At 41.7% G+C, this 23,561-nt stretch overlaps 1 protein-coding gene across 2 annotated transcripts; it reads left to right on the forward strand.

Moving 5' to 3' along the window:
* Window positions 1-1,078: 1,078 nt before the first annotated feature.
* RAB4A (RAB4A, member RAS oncogene family) lies at window positions 1,079-23,120 on the forward strand. Of its 2 annotated transcripts, XM_077346412.1 has the most exons (8): window positions 1,080-1,330; window positions 7,907-7,987; window positions 10,168-10,282; window positions 10,629-10,691; window positions 12,058-12,212; window positions 13,061-13,156; window positions 17,127-17,271; window positions 19,951-23,120. In XM_077346412.1, exons 1-7 carry the CDS (start codon window positions 1,300-1,302, stop codon window positions 17,240-17,242), a joined length of 657 nt encoding a protein of 218 aa, XP_077202527.1. In that variant the 5' UTR covers window positions 1,080-1,299; the 3' UTR covers window positions 17,243-17,271; window positions 19,951-23,120. The 2 variants fall into 2 exon arrangements, with proteins under 2 accessions (XP_077202528.1, XP_077202527.1); XM_077346413.1 differs by lacking the exon at window positions 13,061-13,156 and having other exon boundaries at window positions 1,079-1,330.
* The last annotated feature ends 441 nt before the right edge of the window (window positions 23,121-23,561 follow it).

Consider the following 23,561-nt stretch of genomic DNA (forward strand, 5'->3'; position numbering starts at 1 on the left):
CCTTTGTAGGAGAGTTCCATTTGCAGAGGGGTGAAGGAGAAAGCAGCTGCTTTTCCTTGGCTCCAGAGCATGGCTGCGGAGCAGCGTGGCAAAGGAAAAAGCAGCAAGGCGACCTGGGTCTCTGCCTTGGCTCTCTCCCACATAGTCAGGCTACAGACCCTTTAAAAAAAAAGGAAGAAAGAACACATCTCTCCCCCTGAGCTGCACCTAAGCATGACTCAAGTAATGCATGCATGAAATGGATTGGGTGTAATTTCATTGCTATTAAATATATAAGATTGACTCTGCAGCACAGATAAAGGGAGCAGGCTCCCATGCCCACACTGCAAGTGGGCTTTGGAAAAAATCATTTGAAAAAAAAACTCATGGAATTGACTCTCAAGGTGGGTGGGTTGTTGGGAGGGTGAGGAAAGGGACAGCATGAGTTTTCCCTTCCTCGCATCTGTGCTGCGCCTTGCTGCTCATTGTCTCAGTGTTCCTTTATCATGGAGCAATGGCCAGGCAGTCACACCAGCCCTGAGAAAGCCACAAGAGGGAGGCAGCATCATGAGGAAGTCCAAATAAACTCCACAAACAAGTAGATGGTGAACAGAGCGTGCATAAAACTTCATCTTAAAAGTTGCCACTGGGCTCAAACGTTGTTCTGTTGCTTCAGACCAACAGGGCTGCTCATCCCTATCATGCGCATGATCAAATCAGCAGACCAAAACTTAACCATCAGTGCCAGCCCACAAATGATCTACCATCCTAAATAATAAAATCAGGTCTTCTAATACGTAGAGAGACCCAGACTAGTCCGACTCGCGCCAGATCCCTGACGCTAAATATGGCCAAGCGACACAATTCATCAGCATCCAGCAACTCCAACGAGGCCACCACCGAATTCTTCCTTTATACCCGAACAAATCACACGCAATCCACTCCCTGGAAGTCCGCGCGAACGACTCAGATTTTAAAGACCCCGCGCACGTGCGCTTTGTTTTGGTGAGAAAAAGGAGAGCCGTTGGCGCGCACGCGCGTTTGCGTAAACCTGCAGGCCGCGCCCCGAAAGGCCGGGCGAGGTGGGAGGAGCTGCATGCGCAGGCGCGCTTTGGGGCCGTTGGCTGGTTGAGGTGCCTCCGCCGCCACTCTTCGCCCCCAGCCCCATTCTCTGTGGTCGGGGAGGGAGGGGGGAGGGCGCGGGAGGCTTTCTGTGCTTTTCGCCTTGGGCGGCCCGGCAGGCGCGTCTCGAGGTGCCGTTCCTCGGGGGGGCGGCGGCGGCGGCGGAAAAGGGGCGCCTGCCCTCGCGTCGCTCCCGAAATGTCGCAGACGGCCATGTCCGAGACCTACGGTAGGGAGGGGCTGATCGGGGGCGGGACTCGGCTTTGGGGCCGGGACGGAGGGGTCGCGGACAGCGCCGGAGGTGCCTTCATCATCGCTACGCGGACCCTTCGTGTGCGGGGGAGGAATCCGCCGAGAGCCCAGCCGGTCTCCCACGCAGGGGTGTCCAAGCCCTGGGGAGGCTTCCCTCCCCCCCCCCCCACAGACGTCTAGATAGGCATGACCAAGCAGGTTATACTGGTGATGGTCGTCCCTGCCACAAATCTTGTTAGTCTTTAAGGTGCTACTGGACTCTTGCGCCCTGCTGCTCCTACACGCAGACTAGCACGGGATACCCATCTTGATCTTCTCAGCATGCGGGTGGTGTTTGGGGCAGGCCAGTGGGCTCTGTTTCAAATGAGTCTCTGCTAATTCGTTTCTATCTTATTGATAGTAATAATACTTAACACTATGTCTTGTTGTTCCTTGGAACAACCCTATGAGGTAGTTTAGTATATGAGGGATGGGCTGCTGGATCAGACTAGTGGACTGGCCATCCTGTTGAACATAGCTGTGACCCCAAGGCCTCCTCTTAAGACATTCAGAGGTTTACTACTTCTGGATATGGGACCCCTTTAATCATCATAACTACTTGTTATCACTGCATCCACAGGCATTATACTTACTTATTTGAATAAAGGAGTACTTTTTGTCTGGCTTGAATCTATCTCCATCAACTTCACTGGGTGTTCATAAGTTGTAGTGTCATGGGAGAACGACAATGATTTAAAAAAAAAATTAGCATGTTGTGTCCCCCCCAAGCTCTTTTTTTTCTGGAAAGCAAGAAGTCTAGCCACCATTTGTGAGGAAAGGTTGAGTTAGGTCATCTTTTCTTGCCCTCCTCTGCAGTATCTTAATAACTGTTTACAATGTTGCATATGTAAAGGTCAGTATTATCTTCATTTTGTGCTTGAGGAGTTGCAGCTTGGATAGAACATAGAGCCCACTGAAGATAACTTTGAGCTTAAGAAAGTGAAACTCATTGAAAGATTTTCCATATTTTGTCTGCAAACTGCATACGTAAAAATGAGGCCTCTTTAGAAGCATCACACAGTTATTTCAAATAAATGAGATCTCCTGGCACACAGATATGAATGGAAATGGTGATTGTATATAGAAAATCAAGAACAAAGCACTAAATGAGGGTAAGGGTCAGAACTCCTTGAGCAAAGAATTTCTGCTAATTATGTTCAGTATACCTCTTTCCAAAGTGAGTTACGATACTCATTACAGTTCTCTATGTTTCTGTTGTGCCAAGTGTGATTGCCTTAGCATTCACCACTGGGAGTAGTGATGCTTTGTATATATAGCACTGTATCAAATTACATTATCAGCAATAAATGAACATTTGCTTGGTATGCATAAAATACACAGTCAAAAACGGAGACCAAGGCTACCTAAGAACAAATGAGCATTAGCTGCATCTTTATTAAACATAATAATTTCCAGCTTCATAGAAACTGTTTAAATAAATATTAGTTAGAACTGAGTATGCTCAGCCACCTCTCTGTTCATATTAGAATTACTTCTTTTATTTGCACATACAAAAATTAAAATCCCCCAAGTGTCTGGAATTGGATCAACATAGTACTTGGCCATGACTTTGCTGCTAAAAGTAAGAAAGAATGATTTTCTCAAGCAAAAAAAAAAATGGATGCTGGTGATACCTAGAATATTGCTTTAATAATGGTAATGTCGACTGTACCTTTATTCAATATCTGTCTTATTCTTCCTTGACAGAGCTCAGTGGCATGTGTGATTTCTCCCATAGCCAACCTCTAAGTTAGGTTCAAAGAGAATAATTGGTCACCTAGTGACCTTTGTGGGAGCATGGGAGATGTGCACTCATGTCTCCCTGCTCATTGTGTGACACTCTAAATACTTTACCCATTTGCCTCTCAATGCAGAAAGTATGGATTCATGCAGCAAACATGTATAATAAACATGAACACAAGCAGAAAAAATGTGACTAGGTTTGAGGTAGATTATGCTAATGTGACTGCCATGTTAGTTCATTCAGAGATTGTTATTTCCTTGCACCTGCTGAGACTTAAGATGTCCATTTCTTCTTTATCTGGCTGAATTTACTGGGGGGGACAAGTGTACTTTTTAAAAATCTGAAATTAAAAAAAATTCCTGTTATGCGTGATCCATTATCTGGTGGCAGACTTCCATAACAATCACTATAGCCCACATACATTCAATGAAAATTTGAGGCATTGAGTGGAGGGAAGAAATTTAGGGCAATATGAAAACATTATAGGACAGAAGACTGTTAGAGATGTTTTGTCTACTTGGTACGTTATTTGGATTACCATCTGCTATCTACATGAAGATTGCATTCTATCTTAATTATATGAAAGATTTTGTTGTACATTTTGTTATATAATCCTGTGTTAGCATTCCAATCTAAACCCTATAATCAGTGGTCTTGAGCTAGAATTACAGCACGCTATCATAACAGTACATTGTGTTATTTTTCTTAGTTCTCTTTGAAGTATTCTAGGTGTTGAAATATATTGATAGTATCTTAATGAAAATATTAGGAAATAATACAGCCAGGAATAAGGTACATAACTCATAGTTCGTTTCAAATTGGTTGCTATGATTAACTTTGACTATTTAGAGTCTAGTGGATTGAGAACTTTGCCAGTAATTTTATTGCATATAGGTAAAGGTATCCCCTGTGCAAGCACCGAGTCATGTCTGACCCTTGGGGTGACGCCCTCCAGCGTTTTCATGGCAGACTCAATACGGGGTGGTTTGCCAGTGCCTTCCCCAGTCATTACCGTTTACCCCCCAGCAAGCTGGGTACTCATTTTACCGACCTCAGAAGGATGGAAGGCTGAGTCAACCTTGAGCCGGCTGCTGGGATCGAACTCCCAGCCTCATGGGCAAAGCTTTCAGACAGCTGCCTTAACACTCTGCGCCACAAGAGGCTCTTTATTGCATATATCTATACTAAAATACTGTTACCTCAAAGTTTCAGAATGGGCTCTGATAGCGGTGGTGATTTGGGAGTTTTTCCTTGGCTGCATACTTTTGTCTTCAGCCTTTCCTAGTAACATGCCTCTCTATGTTGAGAAGCCAGACAGCTTTACAGAACCTTGGAGCTCAAAGCTTCTTTGTCAGTGCCAAAGAAAGAGAAAATAAGCTCTGTAATGAAGTGGCTTTTCAATCTTTGTGTATTTCAGAGTTCTCTCCCCCCTCAAGGCAGAAACTGAGCAAAGCTGAGGCGTTTAAACAACCAAAGACATAAATTCCATTTGCTTCACTGGGAAAAAGTAAAATTTAGGATTATTTTTCCCATGGTGATTTGCTTAAGAACTAGTTTTAGACTAATTTAGGATCTGTGTGATCCCATAAAGTTTTGTAACATGCTTTTAAAAAATATATTACAGTAGTTGGGTACAATTCTTGTATGTACTTTTTTATGTTCAGGGAAGGACTTTGTCGAGTTTTAAGGGGAGAGTAATTTATTTACTCATTTATTTCATTTATGCCCAGCCTTCTCCCTTGTGTGAACCCAAAATGGCTTACATCATTCTCCTGTCTTCCATTTTATTCTCATCACAACCCTGTGAGGTAGGTTGGGCTAAAAGAGTGCAACTAACCTAAGGATACACAGTAAACCTCAGTAGCAGAGTGGGGAATTGAGCCTGTGTCTCCCAGAGCCTAACTACTATATCACAGTAATGTTTGGGAGGACTTGAACATACCTGCCATTATTACTAATGATGATGTGTTTTCAAATTTATATGCATGCCTGTTCCCTTGGCTTAAAGCAGAAAGTAGGAATAAATGGACAGTTTTATTAGTGGACGGTCATAATGAGTGTTGTTTTATGTATTCATAAATAATTTGGAATGGGGAGCAAGCAGTGCAGTAGTCATATTTGCATAAGGTACAAAAGTTGATTGTGAAGAACTACAGGAAAATCTATCAAAATTGCGAGTAGGCAACAATATGTCAAATGATGTCCAGTGTTGGTGAGTGTATGATGTTTCCTGCATTGTATCACAAGTTTAAATGTAAACCACCTTGAGCTGCAAGGGAGAGCAGTGTATAAATAAAACTGAATAAATATATACGAGAACAAAAAACTCTAACTTGAATTATATGCTGAAACAAAGTATCTGAAACCAAGACTGAATGAGATCTTCCTTCAGCCCTAGTCAGAACGATGGTTATCTTAGATTAACATCTATACAGTAGAGGTTGCACTACAACTTCCCAGTATTCTGCATTCCACAATAGGAAGAAAGTTTATCATGAAAGCTAGGCAAGGTCATTTGAAAGAATGATTTAAAAAAAAATTAGATTAGTGGAGCTAAATTACTGTTTCAAAATATGGACGGAAGGACAGGGGGAAAATCTTTTAATAGACGAGTGAAAATGGCAACATTTGCAAAACCAATCCGTTTTCTAGGTCCCAAAATTGATGGACATGTTGGTTCTGAAAAAATGTAGCTTAAAATCATTGAGATATAATACTGAATCTACCAGAGATGTAAGAGTTTATATAGTATATAACTTGTCAAAGGAAATATGTGTCAATGGCATAAACAGGCATAGTGAGATTTTGTGTGCTTCTTTTACTATAATAAAAATTGCTGTTTAGTTGCATTCCTTTTGAATTGGATGACTTTTGCTAGTTCTTATTAGAGATTGTTTTACTTGGACCACCCACTTATTTTTTATCAAAACTGCACTATTAAGCCAACCTTAGTTCATATGGTGAATGTAGTAAATTTCATATGCATCTACATACAGAAATGGTTGTTGATCTGAGTCGTTGTAGGTTTATAGCAAACAAGAATTGTATATTCAGACCAATTCTGAATGTAATGTAGGAGTCCCCAACGCTTTTCAGCCTGTGAGCACCTTTAGACTTCTTACACAGCATGATGGGTACAGCCACAAAACAGCTTCCAAAAAATGGCTGCAAAAAAACTTACCTTTAGTCACCGAGAGAATGTTTGCTTTTAAAATCTGCGCAAATCTCCACTGTATTGAGAAGATTTGCTGAGCAAAAACCCTGCCTGGCCCTGCCCACTTTCTATAAATTTATAGACACCAGGAAAGGTGTCAGTGGGCACTGTGGCTCCCATGGGCACTACAGTGAGGACCCTGGAATAAAGTAATCAACTCTTCTAAACTGTTCATGATAGTTAAGAATGAAACATGAGGGCTGGCAAATCTCACACTTTCACTTAAACTGTAGATATTCTGTGGAAACTCAGGTTATTAGATTCTTAAGTTCCACAGTTCTGCACTGCCCATTTGAAAGGTATTTGGAGAATTGTGAATTCTGCCTACTTGCTTGGAAACAATTAACAGCCATATGTTACCTACTTGTTAAGATCCAGCAATTAAAATGTTATTTCCAAGTGTAAACGTTGCAAATTAACTGATGTATTTAATAGTGGCTCTTGGGCCATAAATTAATCCCAAAGTTAAACCCTTCTGAATTCAAAACTTATATATATACTAGCAAGAAAGCCCATTGCAATCAGGAATGCAATGGGTGCTAGGACCGTAGCAAGGAATCAAGGCTCGTTTGCAGTTTGGGGCTCGTTTGAAGTTTGTCTCTCCCTTGCAGCAGGAGCCATAGCAGGGAATCAGAGCTCGTTTGTGGTTTGGCAGGGCTCTCCGTGTCTCTCTCTCAGGCGTCTGAGAGCAAAGTGACTAGCGTCCAGGGAAGGAGGGCAGGAGCTGTAGGGGCAGGGCTAATCAGTGGCCGCACCCTGATTGGCTCTATTCCAACTCTGACACCCTGGACTCATTCCAACCCCCAGGCTGTTTCACAAATATTAAGAGAAACAGTGGATAAGGATTGCATTTATCTTGCCTCTCAGTCAGTGAACTCCAAGGCATATGATAAAAACTAAAACAATCAGCAGTTAAAGCAAATATGAACATTTTATCAGTAAAATAGTAGTTGATGTACAATTAAAATATCAACCAATAAATAGCAAACCAAAAGAAATCATGCCAGTTCAGGTGGCACTGTTCTCCCCCCCCCCCATTAACAACTTGCACTTTATAGAAAGCGCCATACAGTTCAAAGCTGTTAGTAAATTTTAATTAAAAATTCCAATGTGATTCAGTTAAAGAAAAAATTAACCCTTCTAATAATCTGTCAGTTCTTGTTTTTCACCAGAAATTGACCTACAAGAAGGAAAAAAATGTTACTTAAGACCTCAATGTTGTATTTTGTATTGGAGATCAGATTCTTATGGCATCCATCACAGAATGCAGATAACCATATATAGATAGAGAGATAGAGATAGAGATAGATATAGATATATAGATAGATATAGATAGATATATAGATATATATAATATATATATATACATATATATATATATACATACATACATACATACATACTTTTTTCTGTTGCACAGTTTTCTAGAGTGAGCCATTAAACATCATCCACACAATTTGTCCATTCCCTGTGTCCTTCAGGCAGATATAAATAGAAGTAATACCTTTAAATGTTAAAGAAGTATACTACTCATTTGTGTGTCTTAACATTTTCAGATTTCCTGTTTAAGTTTTTGGTCATTGGAAATGCTGGAACTGGCAAATCCTGTTTACTTCACCAATTTATTGAGAAGAAGTGTGAGTATAATGTAGAGACTGCCACTGTTTCTCCTTCAAGAGTTAAAGGTCCCAGTCTGTATTTCATTTTCCAAAAACTGCCTAGTAGTATTTTTCTGAATTAGATAACTTGTTCCTTTTTCAAGTCAGCTGCTGTTAGTAATTAGAGAACTTCAAAGTATAGTTCACCCTAAATAGTTTTCCATAAATGTCTGTAAAGATCAGTAATTGTGCTATAGAACCATGGCTAGTATGATATGCTGTGATCCTCTGATTACTATAGGAAGAATGGCCAAAGTTAATTATAATGAAACACAAATTAAGTGACTGTCCAGGTTCCATTGAGGTGACAGTGGTGCAGGATAATAGTTTACAGACTTGGGATAGAGAGTATTTGTCACAAGAGGAAAGCAATAAGTGGCCCATGAACAAGAAAGAACTTCCTTGACTGATATATGTATCTTGTATTTGCCCATCATGTTGGTGGAAAATTCCATCAAGTTGCAGCCAATTTATTGTTACCGTGTAGGATTTTTAAGGCAAGAGATGTTCAGAATGGTTTGCTGTTGCCTGCCTCTGCATAACAATCCTGAGCTCCCTTGGTAGGCTCCCATCCAAATATTAACCAGGGTGCCCCTGCTTAACTTCCAAAATCTGATGAGATTGGACTAGCCTGGGCTATTCATGTAAGGGCAACCCACTGTAGTATGCTTGCATATAAGGCATACATTTGCCGGTTGCTTGGAAGCAGTGGCTGGATGGCTCAGGCAGAGCTGCCTGAAACTCAACCCCTGCAAGATGGAGGTCCTGTGGCTGGGCAGACAAGGGCAGGATCAGGAAGCGCGCCTCCCATGCCTGGACGAGGTGCAACTAAAACCTGCACCAACCACTGGGAAATTGGGAGTGACCTTTGATGCCTCCCTTTCAGTTGAGGCTCAGGTCACAAAGGTAGCCTGGGCGTTGTTTTTCTATCTGAGCCACGCACAGCTACTAGCGCCCTAACTGTCCTCTGAACAGTTGGCTACTGTGATCCATGCAACAGTCACTTCCAGGTTAGACTTCTGTAACTCGCTCTATGCGAGCCTACCTTTGGCTTTGATGCATAAATTACAGCTGGTACAAAATGCAGCCACAAGGGTCCTCACTAGGACACCTTGGAGGGCCTATATTCAGCGGTACTTCGTCATCTTCATTGGTTACCAGTCTGTTTCCGGATAAATCTCAAGGTATACGCAGCTTGGGCCCTACTTATCTGCAGGACCACTTATCTCATGCCCCCTGTAGGGCACTTCACTCTGCAGGTATGAATTTGCTTGCTGTCCCAGTCCCAGTACATTTGCCTGGCCTCAACCAGGGCCACGGCTTTTTTGACCCTGGCCCCAACCTGGTAGAATGAGCTCCCTGAAGAGTTACGGGCCCTGTCAGATTTGTCAGCTTTCTGCGGGGCCTGTAAGACAGAGCTCTTCTGCCAGGTATATGGTTGAGGCCATGGTGGGTCCCAGAGTTACCATTGGTGGATCCCCTAGCATTGGTTAAATCAGGACCCTCACTCCTAATATGAGAGAGCTCTTGGCCCCCAGTTGGACAGAGGGAGAGGGTGGAGATTAGAACTCTGTATTGGCATCTTTTAATGTTCAATGTTTAATATTTCAAGGGGTTTTTAGGGAGTTGTACTGGTTTTTATTTTTTTATTGTGAAACACCGTGAGTTTGAATGGAGAGTGGTGGTATACAAATACAAAAGTAAATAAATAAAATAAATAAATATACAGTGTAATGGGTTTCTGTTCATGGATCTCATTTTAGGAACTCAGAAGTTGAGCTGTACAATAAAATAATGTAAAAATTGTAATTATTTATTAAATAATTACAATTTTTACATTATTTTATTGTGCAGCTCAACTTATGAGTAAAGGTTGGGTTGTGTTCCTTTTTTGGCTTTGGTCATGGATTTCATTTTGACATACCGTAACTTGTTCAGGGTATTCAAAAGCAAGTATTCAGAGAAGAACGTTCTTAAAGAACAGACAAATCAAATATCATTTAGATAATAGTCTGCTTTGTATAAGTTTCTTCAATCATGTAATATGTGCTTCAGCATGGACAGGTAAAATTGAAAAGGCCAGACTGCCACCATATATCATAATGTCATTTTTCTCCTTAATTGTACTTAAATGTTAACTGAAGATTTTTCTTTTCTAGTCAAGGATGACTCAAATCATACAATAGGAGTGGAGTTTGGTTCAAAGATTATAAATGTTGGAGGTAAATACGTAAAATTACAGATATGGGATACAGCTGGACAAGAACGATTCAGGTATATATTTTCATATAATTGGTACTGAAATTTGATAGCATATCAGAGGAATACGGTAAAATGTAACTGTTGGCTTAGATAATTTTAATCATTTCATTACTTCACTATAGTCTCTGATGTTGTAGCTATGTCATAAGTACTAGACTTGGTCCAGTAAGTTGTGTTGATTTAATGTGGGCATAGTTAAAAAAATTTCCTGCTTGAAGTTGATAGGGCTTAATTTTGACTAGGTGTGCCCATACTGTCACTAAATAAGCACTTACTTCTGTGTTATTTTAAGTAGAGCCCTTCTTCTGCTTGTCTTAATCAAATGAGAAAATACAATGATGGGATTTTTTTTTTACAGGTCTGTAACACGAAGTTATTACAGAGGTGCTGCAGGTGCCTTGCTTGTGTATGACATCACTAGGTAAAAAGAGACTAGTATTTCAGTCTTAAATACAAATAATTTGTGAAGTTTGATAATAAGGTTTTCTTGATTCACAACTAAGATGCAGTCTCTGCATAAAAACAGCTGTTGGGAATTATTCAGCCTTTATTGTATACCTGCAGTAAGATAATAAAACTCAAGTGTTTTTTAGAAACATTGCTTTTGAGAGTTTATAAGTGCCAGTATCTCTTTTCAGGGGAAAGAAATTTGTCTTATAGACCACCTGCTCATACATAAAAAGTATGTCCGGGACCTTGGCATTTCTGCATCTTATGGGATATCAAGGGCTATGAGAACAGCCACTTATTTGGCTATTTATGAATACAGGAGTTTAATCCTGTGTCTTACTCTATTTTTCATAAAAGCCCTCTGACTCCAAAAAAGATTTTGAGAAGATTGCAGGACGTCCCCTCCCTCCATGACCAAAATCCCACCAGGCAAAGGGACCTTCTGAGGGGAGATGAGGAAAATCACTCCTACCTACTTCCTGTGCTTAAGCAAAGTGTTTATTCTGATAACAGTTCTTCTAACAGGTTTTCTGTTGGGAAAAAAACTGATGTAGAAGTGATTTTTCTTGACCCCCCCCCCCCCAATATCATACTTCAGCCTCCTGTGCATGTTAGCATTTTTTTCCTCAGGGAACCTGCAGTCCTTAGGGAGAGGTTTGTAGATGCCTACCGTGGGAAGGAGAAGATTGGGGGGGGATCTACTTTTACAGCTGTGGGATCCAACCAACTATTTATGGAGACCATGTTTCCATTACTTCTCAGAAAATCTCTTGGCTGTGGGAATTGGCTAGCACACTAGTCTCAGAGGCAGCATAAAACAAATGCATTGTTGGAATACATGTTTCTTGACCAAATCACTGCTGCATCATCTCAGTTAATCCCTTACATGTTGATGGCACCTAGGATACCAATCGCCTTATAGCAATATTTGAGCCTTTAGTAAGCTTCAGATAATCATAGGAGCAACATTGCCAGTTGCATATATTTAGTCTCAGCTGCAGCACCTGAATGTGCTGTCCCTGTTCAAAAAAATGGAAATGATGCTTCTTCCTCTTGTGTTTGCCAAGCTATGCAGCCAGTCTTTGAGTGAGACTGCAGGTATTAAGTAGCCCAAGGTCTCACTGTCTTGTCATGTACAGGTTCTTGCCATAAGCAAGAGAAGAAAGCACAGGAAAATTGTTCATATTGTTTTTTTTTTAATTAATCCTTTTTAAAATATAAACAGTCTTTCCTCTAAAAATAATAGCAACTGTCAACTAATAATTATTTAAAAGATATTATTGTGGGTCAAAAGAGTGTAGTTATTCACAGCTAATAATTTGTCCTTTATGATTCAGCCGAGAAACCTACAATGCACTTACTAACTGGTTGACAGATGCAAGAATGTTAGCAAGTCAGAATATTGTAATAATACTGTGTGGGAATAAAAAGGATCTTGATGGAGACCGGGAAGTTACTTTCTTAGAAGCATCCAGATTTGCCCAAGAAAATGGTAAGTATTGTTCGTGGCTTCTCATTTTTATTCTTCCCCATAGTCATTTTGTTTGTGTAAAGTGCCTTCAAGTCACAGCCAGCTGTTGGGAACCCAAGCAAAGAGCTTTCAAGTAGGGTTGTGCACTTCGACCGCCAAAGCAGCCATTCGCGCTCAAAGCAGCCAGCGGTGCGGGGGGGGGGGGGGGGCTGGTGCTGGTAGCGGTGCACAACCCGGCACCCACACGCAGGCACAGAGTTCTGCACCTGGGTGCTTGCGCCAACTGTTGTGCTGGCGCCACCCCTCCTCCCCCCTGTGCCGCGGCACTGGCTGCTTCAAACGGGTGCTTCAGCAGCCCAAGTGCACAACCCTACTTTCAAGACAACTGAGAAGTAGAGGTGATTTGCCATTGGCTTCCTCTGCAGGGTCTGCCTTGGTGGTCTCCCTTTCAAGTACTGACATTAGTGTATATCATGCTGCCTGCCTTTCCTAATAGTCATCCACGGTCACATTAATGTACAATTCAAATTTAACAGCATGAATAGTGGAAGAAATGAAATTCTAGGCTACTTAATCTTGATATTCTGAAAAACTATGTATATTCAACACAGTTCCCACTATACTAGACTTTATGCAGTAAAAAAAAGATTTTACAGGTTAATAAATAGTTATATAATATAGTAGCTAAATCTCAGAGGGGTTTATTATGTGTCTACCAGAGCTAACTCTCAAAGAGGTTTATTATGTGGTTGACAATTGGTTTCCCATCATGGAAATTTTTGACGTCAATGGTGTTTAGCTTCACAGTAGAACTGCATCAGATGCCTTTTGACCATTCTACATTGACAGGTTTATTTCATCTGTTGCAGAGATGATGTTTTTGGAAACAAGTGCATTGACAGGAGAGAACGTTGAAGAGGCCTTTGTACAATGTGCAAGAAAAATACTAAATAAAATTGAGTCAGGCAAGTCATCATAATCTGAATTTGAGTATTGTCAGCTATAATGTTAGACCTCAGGATTTGTGGAATAACACAATGCTATCAAGGTAGCCCTAAAACCTGAAATTTTAGAAAGCGAAAGTAATTGGAAGAATCAAATAATCAGGAATACTGGGACATCATAGAGGTCTTCCAAGCACCAGAAACTTGAATACAACAAAATCATAAGAATAAACAATCCCTGGATCAACCAACTATAGCCCCATCTTACATATTGCGTTTCTGGGGAAGCTGGGTGAAAAAGCAGATGTGGACCAGCTTCTTAGCATACCTAGAAGAAGCTTCAGTCTTCAAGCCTTTCCAGTTTAGCTTCTAACCTGGCCATGGGGATGAGACGGCTCTCACCCTGATGGATGATCTTTGAGGCCAGCTGGACCAAGGTGGGTGAGTGCTGCTTGTTAGACCTCACAGCAGTGTTCAACATGGTAGACCAGTGGTCCCCAACCTGCGGACCGCAGCCCGGTGCCGGGCCGCGAAGGACATGGCGCCAGGCCACGGTTCCCTCTTCCCGCCCCCCCAGCAGTAAAAAACTTTCCGGGCCACAAGCTTGCGGCCCGGGAAGCTTCTTACTGTGGGGGGGGAGAGGGAATCAGAGCCGCGCCCGCGCATTGCACATGTGCGACCGAAATCATGCATGCGTGGCCGTGCATGGTGCATGTGCGCGGCCGCGCATGCGTGATGCACGGGCAGGGCAGTTGCCCTGCCGGTCCCCAGCCTAAAAAAGGTTGGAGACCACTGTGGTAGACCACAAGTTCCTTGCTCACAGCCTCACTGACACTGGAATATGGGAGACGACCCTGCATTGGTTGAAATCCTCTCTCCAGGTCAGGGTGGGTTATAGGCAATCATGCTGCTTTTAACTCCCTTGTGGAGTTCCCCTTGATGTGCTGCTGTCCCCCATGTTATTTAACATCTTTATGCCCCCTCTTGCTCAGCTAGTCCAGGGATTTGGACTTGACTGCCATCAATATGCAGATGACATCCAACTCTGTCTCTTGATGGATGGCCATCCAGACTCACCCCCAGAAACATTCGCCAGATGTTTGGAAGCAGAGGCATCTTGGATCAAGCAGAGCCTCCTGAAACTTAACCCTTTCAAGACAGAGGTCCTATGGCTGGTTAGGAAAGGGCCAGGAGAGGAAGCGTGACTGCCCTGCCTTGACAGCATGCAACTGATAACTGCACAAACTGCTAGGAACTAAGGCATGATTTTTGATGCCTCCCTAACTGTGGGGCTTAAACCAGCAGAGTAGCACCACCTCCGCCAAGCTAAGCTTGGTCCCAGAACACCTAGCTACAGTGATTCATGCTATAGTCACCTCCAGGTTAGATTAGTGTAACTCATTGTATGCAGGCATGCCCTTGTCCCTGACCTGGAAATTGCAGCTAGTCCAAAATGCGGTGGCATGGGTCCTCACTAGAACACCACAGACAGCCCATATCCAGCTTGTACTCAGGCAGCTGCACTGGCTTCCAGTTGAATTCTGGACCAGGTTCAAGGTATTGGTACTAACCTTTAAGGCTATCCACAATCTGGGCCCAACATACCTTAGGGACCGCCTAACTGATTATACCCCCCAAAGTTCACTCCACCAATACATATTGGTTGGTGATCCCTGGCCCAACAGATGTACATTTGGCCTCAGCCAGGGCCTTCTCAGTCCTGGCACCGACCTGGTGGAATGACCTCTCAGAAAAGCTGCAGGCTCTGCAAGAACTGTCACAGTTCCAAAGGGCCTGCAAGACAGAACTCTTCCGCCAAGCATTTGGTTGAGGCCAATGAATCTACCAAACATCATTAATTGGGTCCGTCCTCTGTACTCCTCTCCCATCCTGTACTGATAAGTGGGCAGACTGACTGATTGCTATGTTTAGCAGCTACAGTGAACAGAATTATTTTTAAGGATTTAAACTTCTAAATTGTTTTATTGTTACTATTAAAGTGCATTGTTTTATTGAATTGTTGTAAACTGCCCCAAGACGGCTCTGCCAAGAGGGGCAATTATAGAAATCGAATAATAAATAAAATAAATATGCCAACAAATATGGAAGACAATACAGTGGCCCACAAACTAGAAACACTCAATCTATGTTCCAGTTCTGAAAAAAGACAGCAGAGCTTGCAACAATTATCAAACCATCACATTAATTTCTCAGGTAAGTAAAGTGATGATCCCAAAGATTGTTCCCATATATGGAATGAGCTAAATTCAGAAATGGAAGAGACAGTTGTGGTGGACAGAAAATGGTTAATGCTGTACCCAATCTGAGAACCTTGAGTGATAAGAGGATTCAAGCAGAAGTCTTCAGTTGAGAGTGTTAGAGGTATTGGGAGTTTACAGTTAACAGTGAGAGAGCAAAGCAGACTGGGAGAGGACCCCGAGTTAGGGAAGTGAGAAGAGTAGCTCATCTCTAACAAGTGTGAGGGAAATAGCTCCTAGAAGATGCAGGTGATCTCTAGATAAGGAAAGAAATGGGAATGCCTGTGAACATTCCTGCCTTCACCAACGTCAGTATCTGTTAAACCAAGAAGCTTATGCTAGTTTATGTAAGAAAAAATACCAAGAAAATTATCTCAAGTGTTAAAGACCTTATTGAATAACAGAAACAATTACTTGTTTGTGACATTATTGGTTTTACATCAGCCTTGTATGCCATAATCAAACCCGGACAAAAGGAAGAATTTTTGTCTAGTTCCCTAGACTTTAGTCTAGTTCCCTAGACCAGGGGTAGTCAAACTGCGGCCCTCCAGATGTCCATGGACTACAATTCCCAGGAGCCCTTGACAGCATTCGCTGGCGAATGCTGGCAAGGGCTCCTGGGAATTGTAGTCCATGGACATCTGGAGGGCCGCAGTTTGACTACCCCTGCCCTAGACACTAGTCTAGTTAGGTCAGCATGTAACAGTACACATTCAAATGACTAGGTGGGACAGCCAGAGAAAAACAAAGGAAAAGGGTGGAGGGAGCGGCTGCTTAGCAACGAAGGGGAAAACTTGGAAAGCAAAATGGTAGCAGTACAGATCATATTGCAAATCTATGTTGATTTCAGAATTTCAGAAGAAAATACGCTTGTGTTTCATAGATTACAGGAAAGCTTTTGACAGTGTAGATAATGAAAAGCAGTGGCTGGTTTTAAAAGAAATCGGTATGCCAAATATATGGTAGTTATGATGTGTAACCTTTACTCTGGACAAGAGGCTAATGAGAACAGAATATGGAGAAACAGTTGGCAAGGCTGTTAGACAAGGGTGTCTTCTATCTCCCTGTCTCATCAGTCTGTTGAGCAGAACGTACCATAAAGAAAGATGGGTCAAATATAGATGGAATGAAAATTGGTTGAAGGGACATTAACAATTTGAGGTATGCCCATCACACCACATTACTGACAGAAAATAGTAAAGACAAATCAGCAGCAGCTGAAATTTAAAGCAGTAAGCATCAAAGCAGGATTACAGTTGAACATTAAAAAGACAAGAATAATAAGAACTCAGGAATTAGACAACTTTTAAGGTTTAAAATGAAGAAATTGAAATTGTTGGAGATTTTTCTATACCTTGGTGTCATCAATAAAAAGAGAGCCTGGGACGGGAAGGCTTGAAGGAGCTAGAAAAGATCCTTAAGTGTAAGGCTGTGTTGCTGGTGACCAAGGTCAAGATAATTCATATTATAGTATGGGTGTGAAAATTGGAAAATGAAGAAAGTTGAAAGGTTGGAGGTGAATTTTATTGAATAGTATGGACCACCCAAAAGACAAATGGGTGGGTTCTTGTCAAATCAAGCCTGAACTCTCTCGAGAAGCTAAAATGACTAAATGGACACTGGTACTTTGATCACCAGGAATATAGCCATTAAAGTTGGAACCATCTGGAATTTAAACTAAATGTGTGCAGGAAATGATTTAGATCATAATGAATGACTTTTGCTTTAATCAGGTGAACTAGATCCCGAAAGGATGGGTTCAGGTATTCAGTATGGGGATGCTGCCTTGAGACAACTGAGATCTCCAAGAAGAGCACAAGCACAAAGTGTTCAAGAATGTGGCTGTTAGACTGACTGATTAAACTACAAAGACAAAAGGTGAGTGATAGCAATTATAGACACCTCAGTTCACATACTGTTTCTATGGTGGTTAAATGTGCTGAATGTAAGGAGTTTCAAATTTACTTTTCAGGTAGAATAGACTTGTAAGATCTTTCGGAAATCTTATCAACCTGGGTGGGGGGTGAAAGTGTCTCGCAGCTGTGGTCCTCTGTGGCAGTGGTCCCCAACCTGCGGGCCACTTTCGCGCATGCTCGATTTCGGCCGTGCATGGCGTATGTGCACGGCCGCGCATGTGCGATGCGCGGGCGGGGCAGTTGCCCTGCCGGTCCCCAGTCTAAAAAAGGTTGGGGACCCCTGCTCTGTGGGACTGGGAGCCTGCTCAGAAGGCTCTTCCGCCTTGTATCTGTGTGCTTCCATAATCCAAAGTTAGGTGGGTAACAGCTAGAGAGAGTGCATTCTCAGTTGTGGCACCTCACCTTTCCAACTGTGTCTTAAGCACCAGAGTCGTGTACCTGGCAACACTCTTGAGTTTTGGATATCGAGTGAAAACATTTTTATTTTGCCAGTTGATGAACCCTTGATGGGAAGGTTTTATTCTGATTTTTATCGTCCCGCATCCTAGGTATTTCTTTGATAGTTAACTAGTGTTTGCCTCTGGCACAAGGGTCTCTACTGTTGTCACGAGTCTATCTTTGCTATGAAGAAAATATCATATTTAGTGGAAAAGCTCTAGAATCCAACTCAGTCTTTCCAGTTATGGCTTTTCTGCTATGAATTAGATATGTTACACTGTTTCATACTGCCACACTTATTAGATCTTAATAGTGTGGCTTTCATATTTGTTATACTTCACCTCTTTTCAAATTTAGTGTGGGGGATATTTTTTTTAATTAGCCACAATTGCTAGGCTTGCCCCTGTTATACATTTTTTGGAGGAAACTTTGGCCCTAGATCCGGACCAGGCTGGCTTCCGTCCTGGCCATGGGGTGGAAACCATGCTGGTCGCTCTGATTGATGATCAACACCATTTGGACTGGGGCGGATCGGCCATTATCGTGTTATTAGATCTATTGGCCGCATTTGATGTGGTCGATCACAAGTTATTGGTACACCGCCTCGGGGACACAGAGATTGGAGGAATGGCTTTGAAATGGCTGACCTCCATTCTTATGAACCGGTTACAGTAGGTTGCAGTGGGAGAAGAGTTATCAAACCCCTTTGTATTCCCTTGTAGGGTGCCACAAGGGGTGATACTCTCCCCCACACTTTTTAACATCTGTGTGCACCCTCTGGTCCAACTGGCCCAGAGTTATGGGCTGGAGTGTTACCAGTATGCGGGTGACACCAAGCTCTATCTCCTGATGGATGGACGGATCTCCCCCAGATACATATGCCAGCTGTTTGGAAGCAGTGGCTGGATGGATCAGGCAGAGTCGTCTGAAACTCAGCCCTTCCAAGATGGAGGTCCTATGGTTGGGTAGAAGGGGACAGGATCAGAGAGCTTGTCTCCTTTGCCTAGATGGAGTGCAACTTACATCTGCACCCATGGCCAGGAACTTGGGCGTGACTTTTGATGCCTCTTTGTCAATGGAGGATCAGGTCACGAAGGTAGCCCAGATGGCGTTTTTCCATCTGCTCCAAGCACAGCTACTAGTGCTCTACCTGATCCCAGAACACGTGGCCACAGTGATCCATGCAACAGTCACTTCCAGATTAGACTTCTGTAACTTGGTCTACACAAGTCTACCTTTGTCCTTGACTCAGAAACGGAAAGTGGTACAAAATGCAGCTGCTTGGGCCCTCACAAAGTCACCTTGGAGGGCCCATGTCCAGCTGCTGCTGAGACAGCTTCATTGGTTGTCGGTTTGCTATCTAATCATGTTCAAGGTATTGGTCTTGACTTTTAAGACTATACGTAGCGTGGGTCCTGCCTACCTGCGGGGCCGCTTGTTTCCTTATGCCCCCCTGCAAGGCATTACACTCTGTGGGTATGAATTTGTTGAGGATCCTAGGTCCCCAGGAAGCATGCCTGGCCTCGACCAGGGCTTTTTCATTCCTGGCCCCTACATGGTGGAATGAGCTCCCAGAAGACCTGAGGGCCCTGCCGGAGCTTCCTAGGTTCTGCAGGGCCTGCAAGATGGAGCTCTTCTATCGGGCTTCCGGTTGAGGCTAGGCTGCATACTGGGCTATAAGATAGGGTCCTCCCCCACCCTTGTGGCATCTGGATCCCCCTAGGGCCATCAATTGCCCCAGTTTACATTTGTTGACACTGGGAATAGGTGAGTGAGGAATATGGGTCTGATAGGAACTGTTATGCCTTCCATCTTTGTTTTTAAAGGGTGTTATTTTCTTGTACTATATTGTAGTATTGGCAAGATGGTAATCTTTGATGTCTTATGTTTGTGAGTTGGTCTGGGAGCTGGTGGTGTAAAGATTTAATAAAAAATAAAATAATAAAACAGAATTCTTGATGCAACTTTTGCATGAGAGCATTGTATTCATTGGTTACATCTGAATACATTTTAATTCCTTTACTTTTTATACCTAATTAGCATGGTTTGGAATTGTAGTTTCAGACCTGCATTAACAATTAACAAAATAGGAATGCAGAGAAGTTATATGTATTGTATGATTTTGTGAACACTTGCTTAACCGTTGTTCTCTAACCTCTCCTGAATTTCCTTACATTAATTACTGTTCCCCCACCACCCCCAGCTTTGTTGCAAGTGGAGATTGGAGAAACTGCCATGGCTTCAAAGAGCTGCAATTTTAGAACTTTTTGATTCAGTTAAAGAGACCAATTATCGTATTTAAAAATAATACTGTGGAATGGCATACAGAAATGCACACGTGGCACAGCAAGACTGCAAAAAAGAAAATCTAATTCAGCAGAAAACATTAAGAGATACCTGTATGTAAATGTTTTGTGTTGCATATTTTTGTTTATTTCTAGATAAAACATTGCTGTATCCTGTAAATATAAGTCAACATTCAATTTCCAAGGCATGACATACTGACATAATATTGCACTAACAGCTTTTTTAACTCATTAAGACCTAAAATATATTTTGTGTACTAGACTATCATGTTTCTTTTTCTTGTACAATAGCTACTATTTATGAGTTGTTGTTGAAAGCTACTGGCATTAGCTGTCAGTGTTTTATTTGCCACGTTCTACAAGCTGTTTACATGATTTATTTTTTTTTGGGGGGGGGGGAATGGCTACTAATCTGCCATATTGAAAAGAAACTTTTTTTTTACGGAAGTATAGTTGTCCTGTTTCCTGACAGTTATTATATGTATACAGTCATGAACTCTGAGAGCTTACTACTGTCTCAACTGACCTATTGGGAGATTCTTATTTGTGTCATATTTTTTACATCCTAGAGCATAGGGAAAATATGTTTTGGGTGTCATTCTAGTGCAGTGATTGAGGCTGTGACTTGCCATTCTGATTTTTTAAAATTAAAGCTATTTCTGTAAGTAACACTGTTCAGGTTATACTCTGTAACAAACAATGTATATTGTAAGCAGAAAAGGGTCTAAACAACATTCACAACATTCAGTTAGCTTCTATAATCTAGAAATGTAACTGGTAGCAGTTAAACGTTACAATATTACAGATGGACTTCAGCAACTGTGCACAAAAATTACTTTTTATATAGATCTTCCTGGTATGAAAGGAAAATGTTTGCTTTTGTGGTATCTAATGATAAGGGAATTGTTATATTTTGTAAATAGCTTCATCTGGAAGCCTTGACATATCCTGGGGTTGTAAATGTTTGTGTTTTGTATGTGTAGAAAAGTTGGTCTGTTGGAAATCTTTCTAGTACCTTTTAAAGTACTGGAAGAATATATGTGTTTATTTGACCCACAGCTAATACTGAAACAAAGAAGCTATATAGGGTATTTTCAGGAGATCTGAAGTGTTATGAAAGGAAAAATGTAGATTTTGTATCATTCATCGTGGATCTAAATTGTTGATACTTTTTGACCAAGTCATGAATGAAAGCACAAAGTTAGACATTAATGGAAAGAACTGTTTAAGTCTAGGCAGTTTTCCAACATGGGGGAGGGGGGCTGAAAGGAGCTGCATGGAGGTGCAAATCAGGTTGGAGCAGCTTCTAAAAATAGTGGGTGGCACTTTCAGGTGGGCCATCTTTAGGTCAAAGTCACACAGATCCAGATGCTTTTCCACTCAGAAGAAAGAAGCACCTGGTAGGCAATCTGTGATATAAAAATAGTATGTAGGGAAAGGGTTAAGCCTCCTTTCTGGAGCTGTTCTACCCCACCTTTGAGTTAAAAAGAGAAGGGGGAACATGCTCTTCGGTCTACTGTTTCCTTTTTTATGCCAATTTAAAATTATGGCATTTGGACAAGTTTTACCACTTGGAAGGATTGTTTTTTGTTTCATAGTGAAGGGATAAGGAGGTTATTTCCATTACAGATGGGGATACTAATTGACACACAAACTAGACACTCGAGTGCTTTTTGAGGTAGACCTTCATGTACACAGCCAGTTTCAAATAAAAGTCAATGCCTAAGAATAGAGTGTATAGATTTAAAGAAAACTCATTAACACACAACAGTTCATTGTGTTTGAAAAATTTAATCTGAAGTTGTGTAAGCCTCAATTTAAAATTAAGTAATGAAAACCAAGTGGCTACTAGCATGTGGTATTTGTGTATATTTGGTTCATAGCATGGATATATGGGCTATGTAGCATGGATGTCTTAAGTAATGGTTCAGAGATACTTTCAAGGAATATTTTGTGTATATGTGTTTCAAAATGGTGTGCATTTGAATGCTTCATAAACAAGCATCAAAAACAATTCCAAAGAAACTTAGTAGGTAAGTGTCTATCTGGATGCTGACTTTTTCTGCTACATGCCACTTGAAGTTCCCTTTCCCCCTCTCCCTTTTTAACTATTTAACAGTGTCTCCTCTTGAATTGGGTAGGCCAATGGGAAAAGGAATATACTACATTTTAAAAATGAAATGTTTAGATGTTCACTTTAGTCTTTCTACCCTTTGTCCCAGAATTGTTAACTTTCTTATCTTTTTCTGCAGTAACACTATCAAACATCAACACTGATGTTGAACAAATTCCACAGCTGTCTTTATTTGCTAAGAAATGAACCTGCAATGCAAGAGGCTGTCTCCTCTGTAATGGGGCAGAGGGTAGAAGCAACATTGATGGCCTATGCCCACAATGCAGCAGAGAAATTAAATCTCCCTGTGCTAATTTCACTGTAGACTAATGGTAGACACAGCTGGTTCCACTACAACTATAGCTGCCACTTAATGTGAATTAAAAATTTGTGGTGGCCAGAGAACTTGTAAAGGACAATGGGACTGTTGACCCGTTTTATACTCTCCAGTTCTCAGTTTATTTTCTATACCGATGCTTTTTTTCCATCTTAGAGCCCAGTTTGGAGAGGAGCTGGGATTCTCCTGTCTACTAGTGCCATCTTGCAACTGATGCTCTCCCTAACTTAATGTTACAAAGGAAACAATGGACTGGATACCTTGAGTTTTCTTTGAAGCATGTATTTCCACTCCTGGGGGTCCAAGAAGTACAGGTGTAGTTCCAGTTCATCACATGGTTTACATGCACTGTGAGGATGATTTCAATGCAACTTAAGCATGATGGAATACTGGTGGCTTCATTTCACCAGTAAGGACTACAGGAACTTAAGGAGCGTTGTTACAGTTGAGCCTTAAGACAGTATGTACTTGCTCTTGGCATTTAAGTGCATCTAAAAACAAAAGTGCATTTACACAGTATTAGTGTGCATGAGTTTAGTGCTGTAAAATTTTTTACTATATGCTTAATGTCATCTGAGATGTTATTTAAAAATAAAGTTTTATTTAACTGTATTAAATCGCAGTCTCTTTTTAATAGTTGAGCAGATTTGGGAAGGGACAGTGAATTCTTTGTTATAGAGGAAAAATCCAGGCTGACAGGCAGGGGGCTCAGGCCAGGACCTCCAAAGTAGCCATCTCAGAAGTGTTGCCTGTTCCACGTGCACAGTCAGCTAGGCAGGGACATATTAGGAGTTTCAGTCCATCGTGAAATAGTGGTGCAGAGAGAAAGCGTTTAATTTTGTTAGAGCCTGCAATGCTTTTTGGAACAAGCAAGACCTGTATGAAAGAGATGGCCATCACTTGCCCTGAGAGGGAACCAGGCTGCTGGCACATAAAATCAAAAAGGTGGCAGAACACTTTTAAAACTCAATCCTGGGGGAAAGGTAACAGGAAATGAAATGTCTCTGGTTCAGGAAGGTTCATTTCTAAGAAGTGAAGGGGTAGATGTTACTTTTCTA

The sequence above is a fragment of the Paroedura picta genome, chromosome 1, assembly GCF_049243985.1.
Source record: "Paroedura picta isolate Pp20150507F chromosome 1, Ppicta_v3.0, whole genome shotgun sequence".
Classification (NCBI taxonomy): Eukaryota; Metazoa; Chordata; class Lepidosauria; order Squamata; family Gekkonidae; genus Paroedura; species Paroedura picta.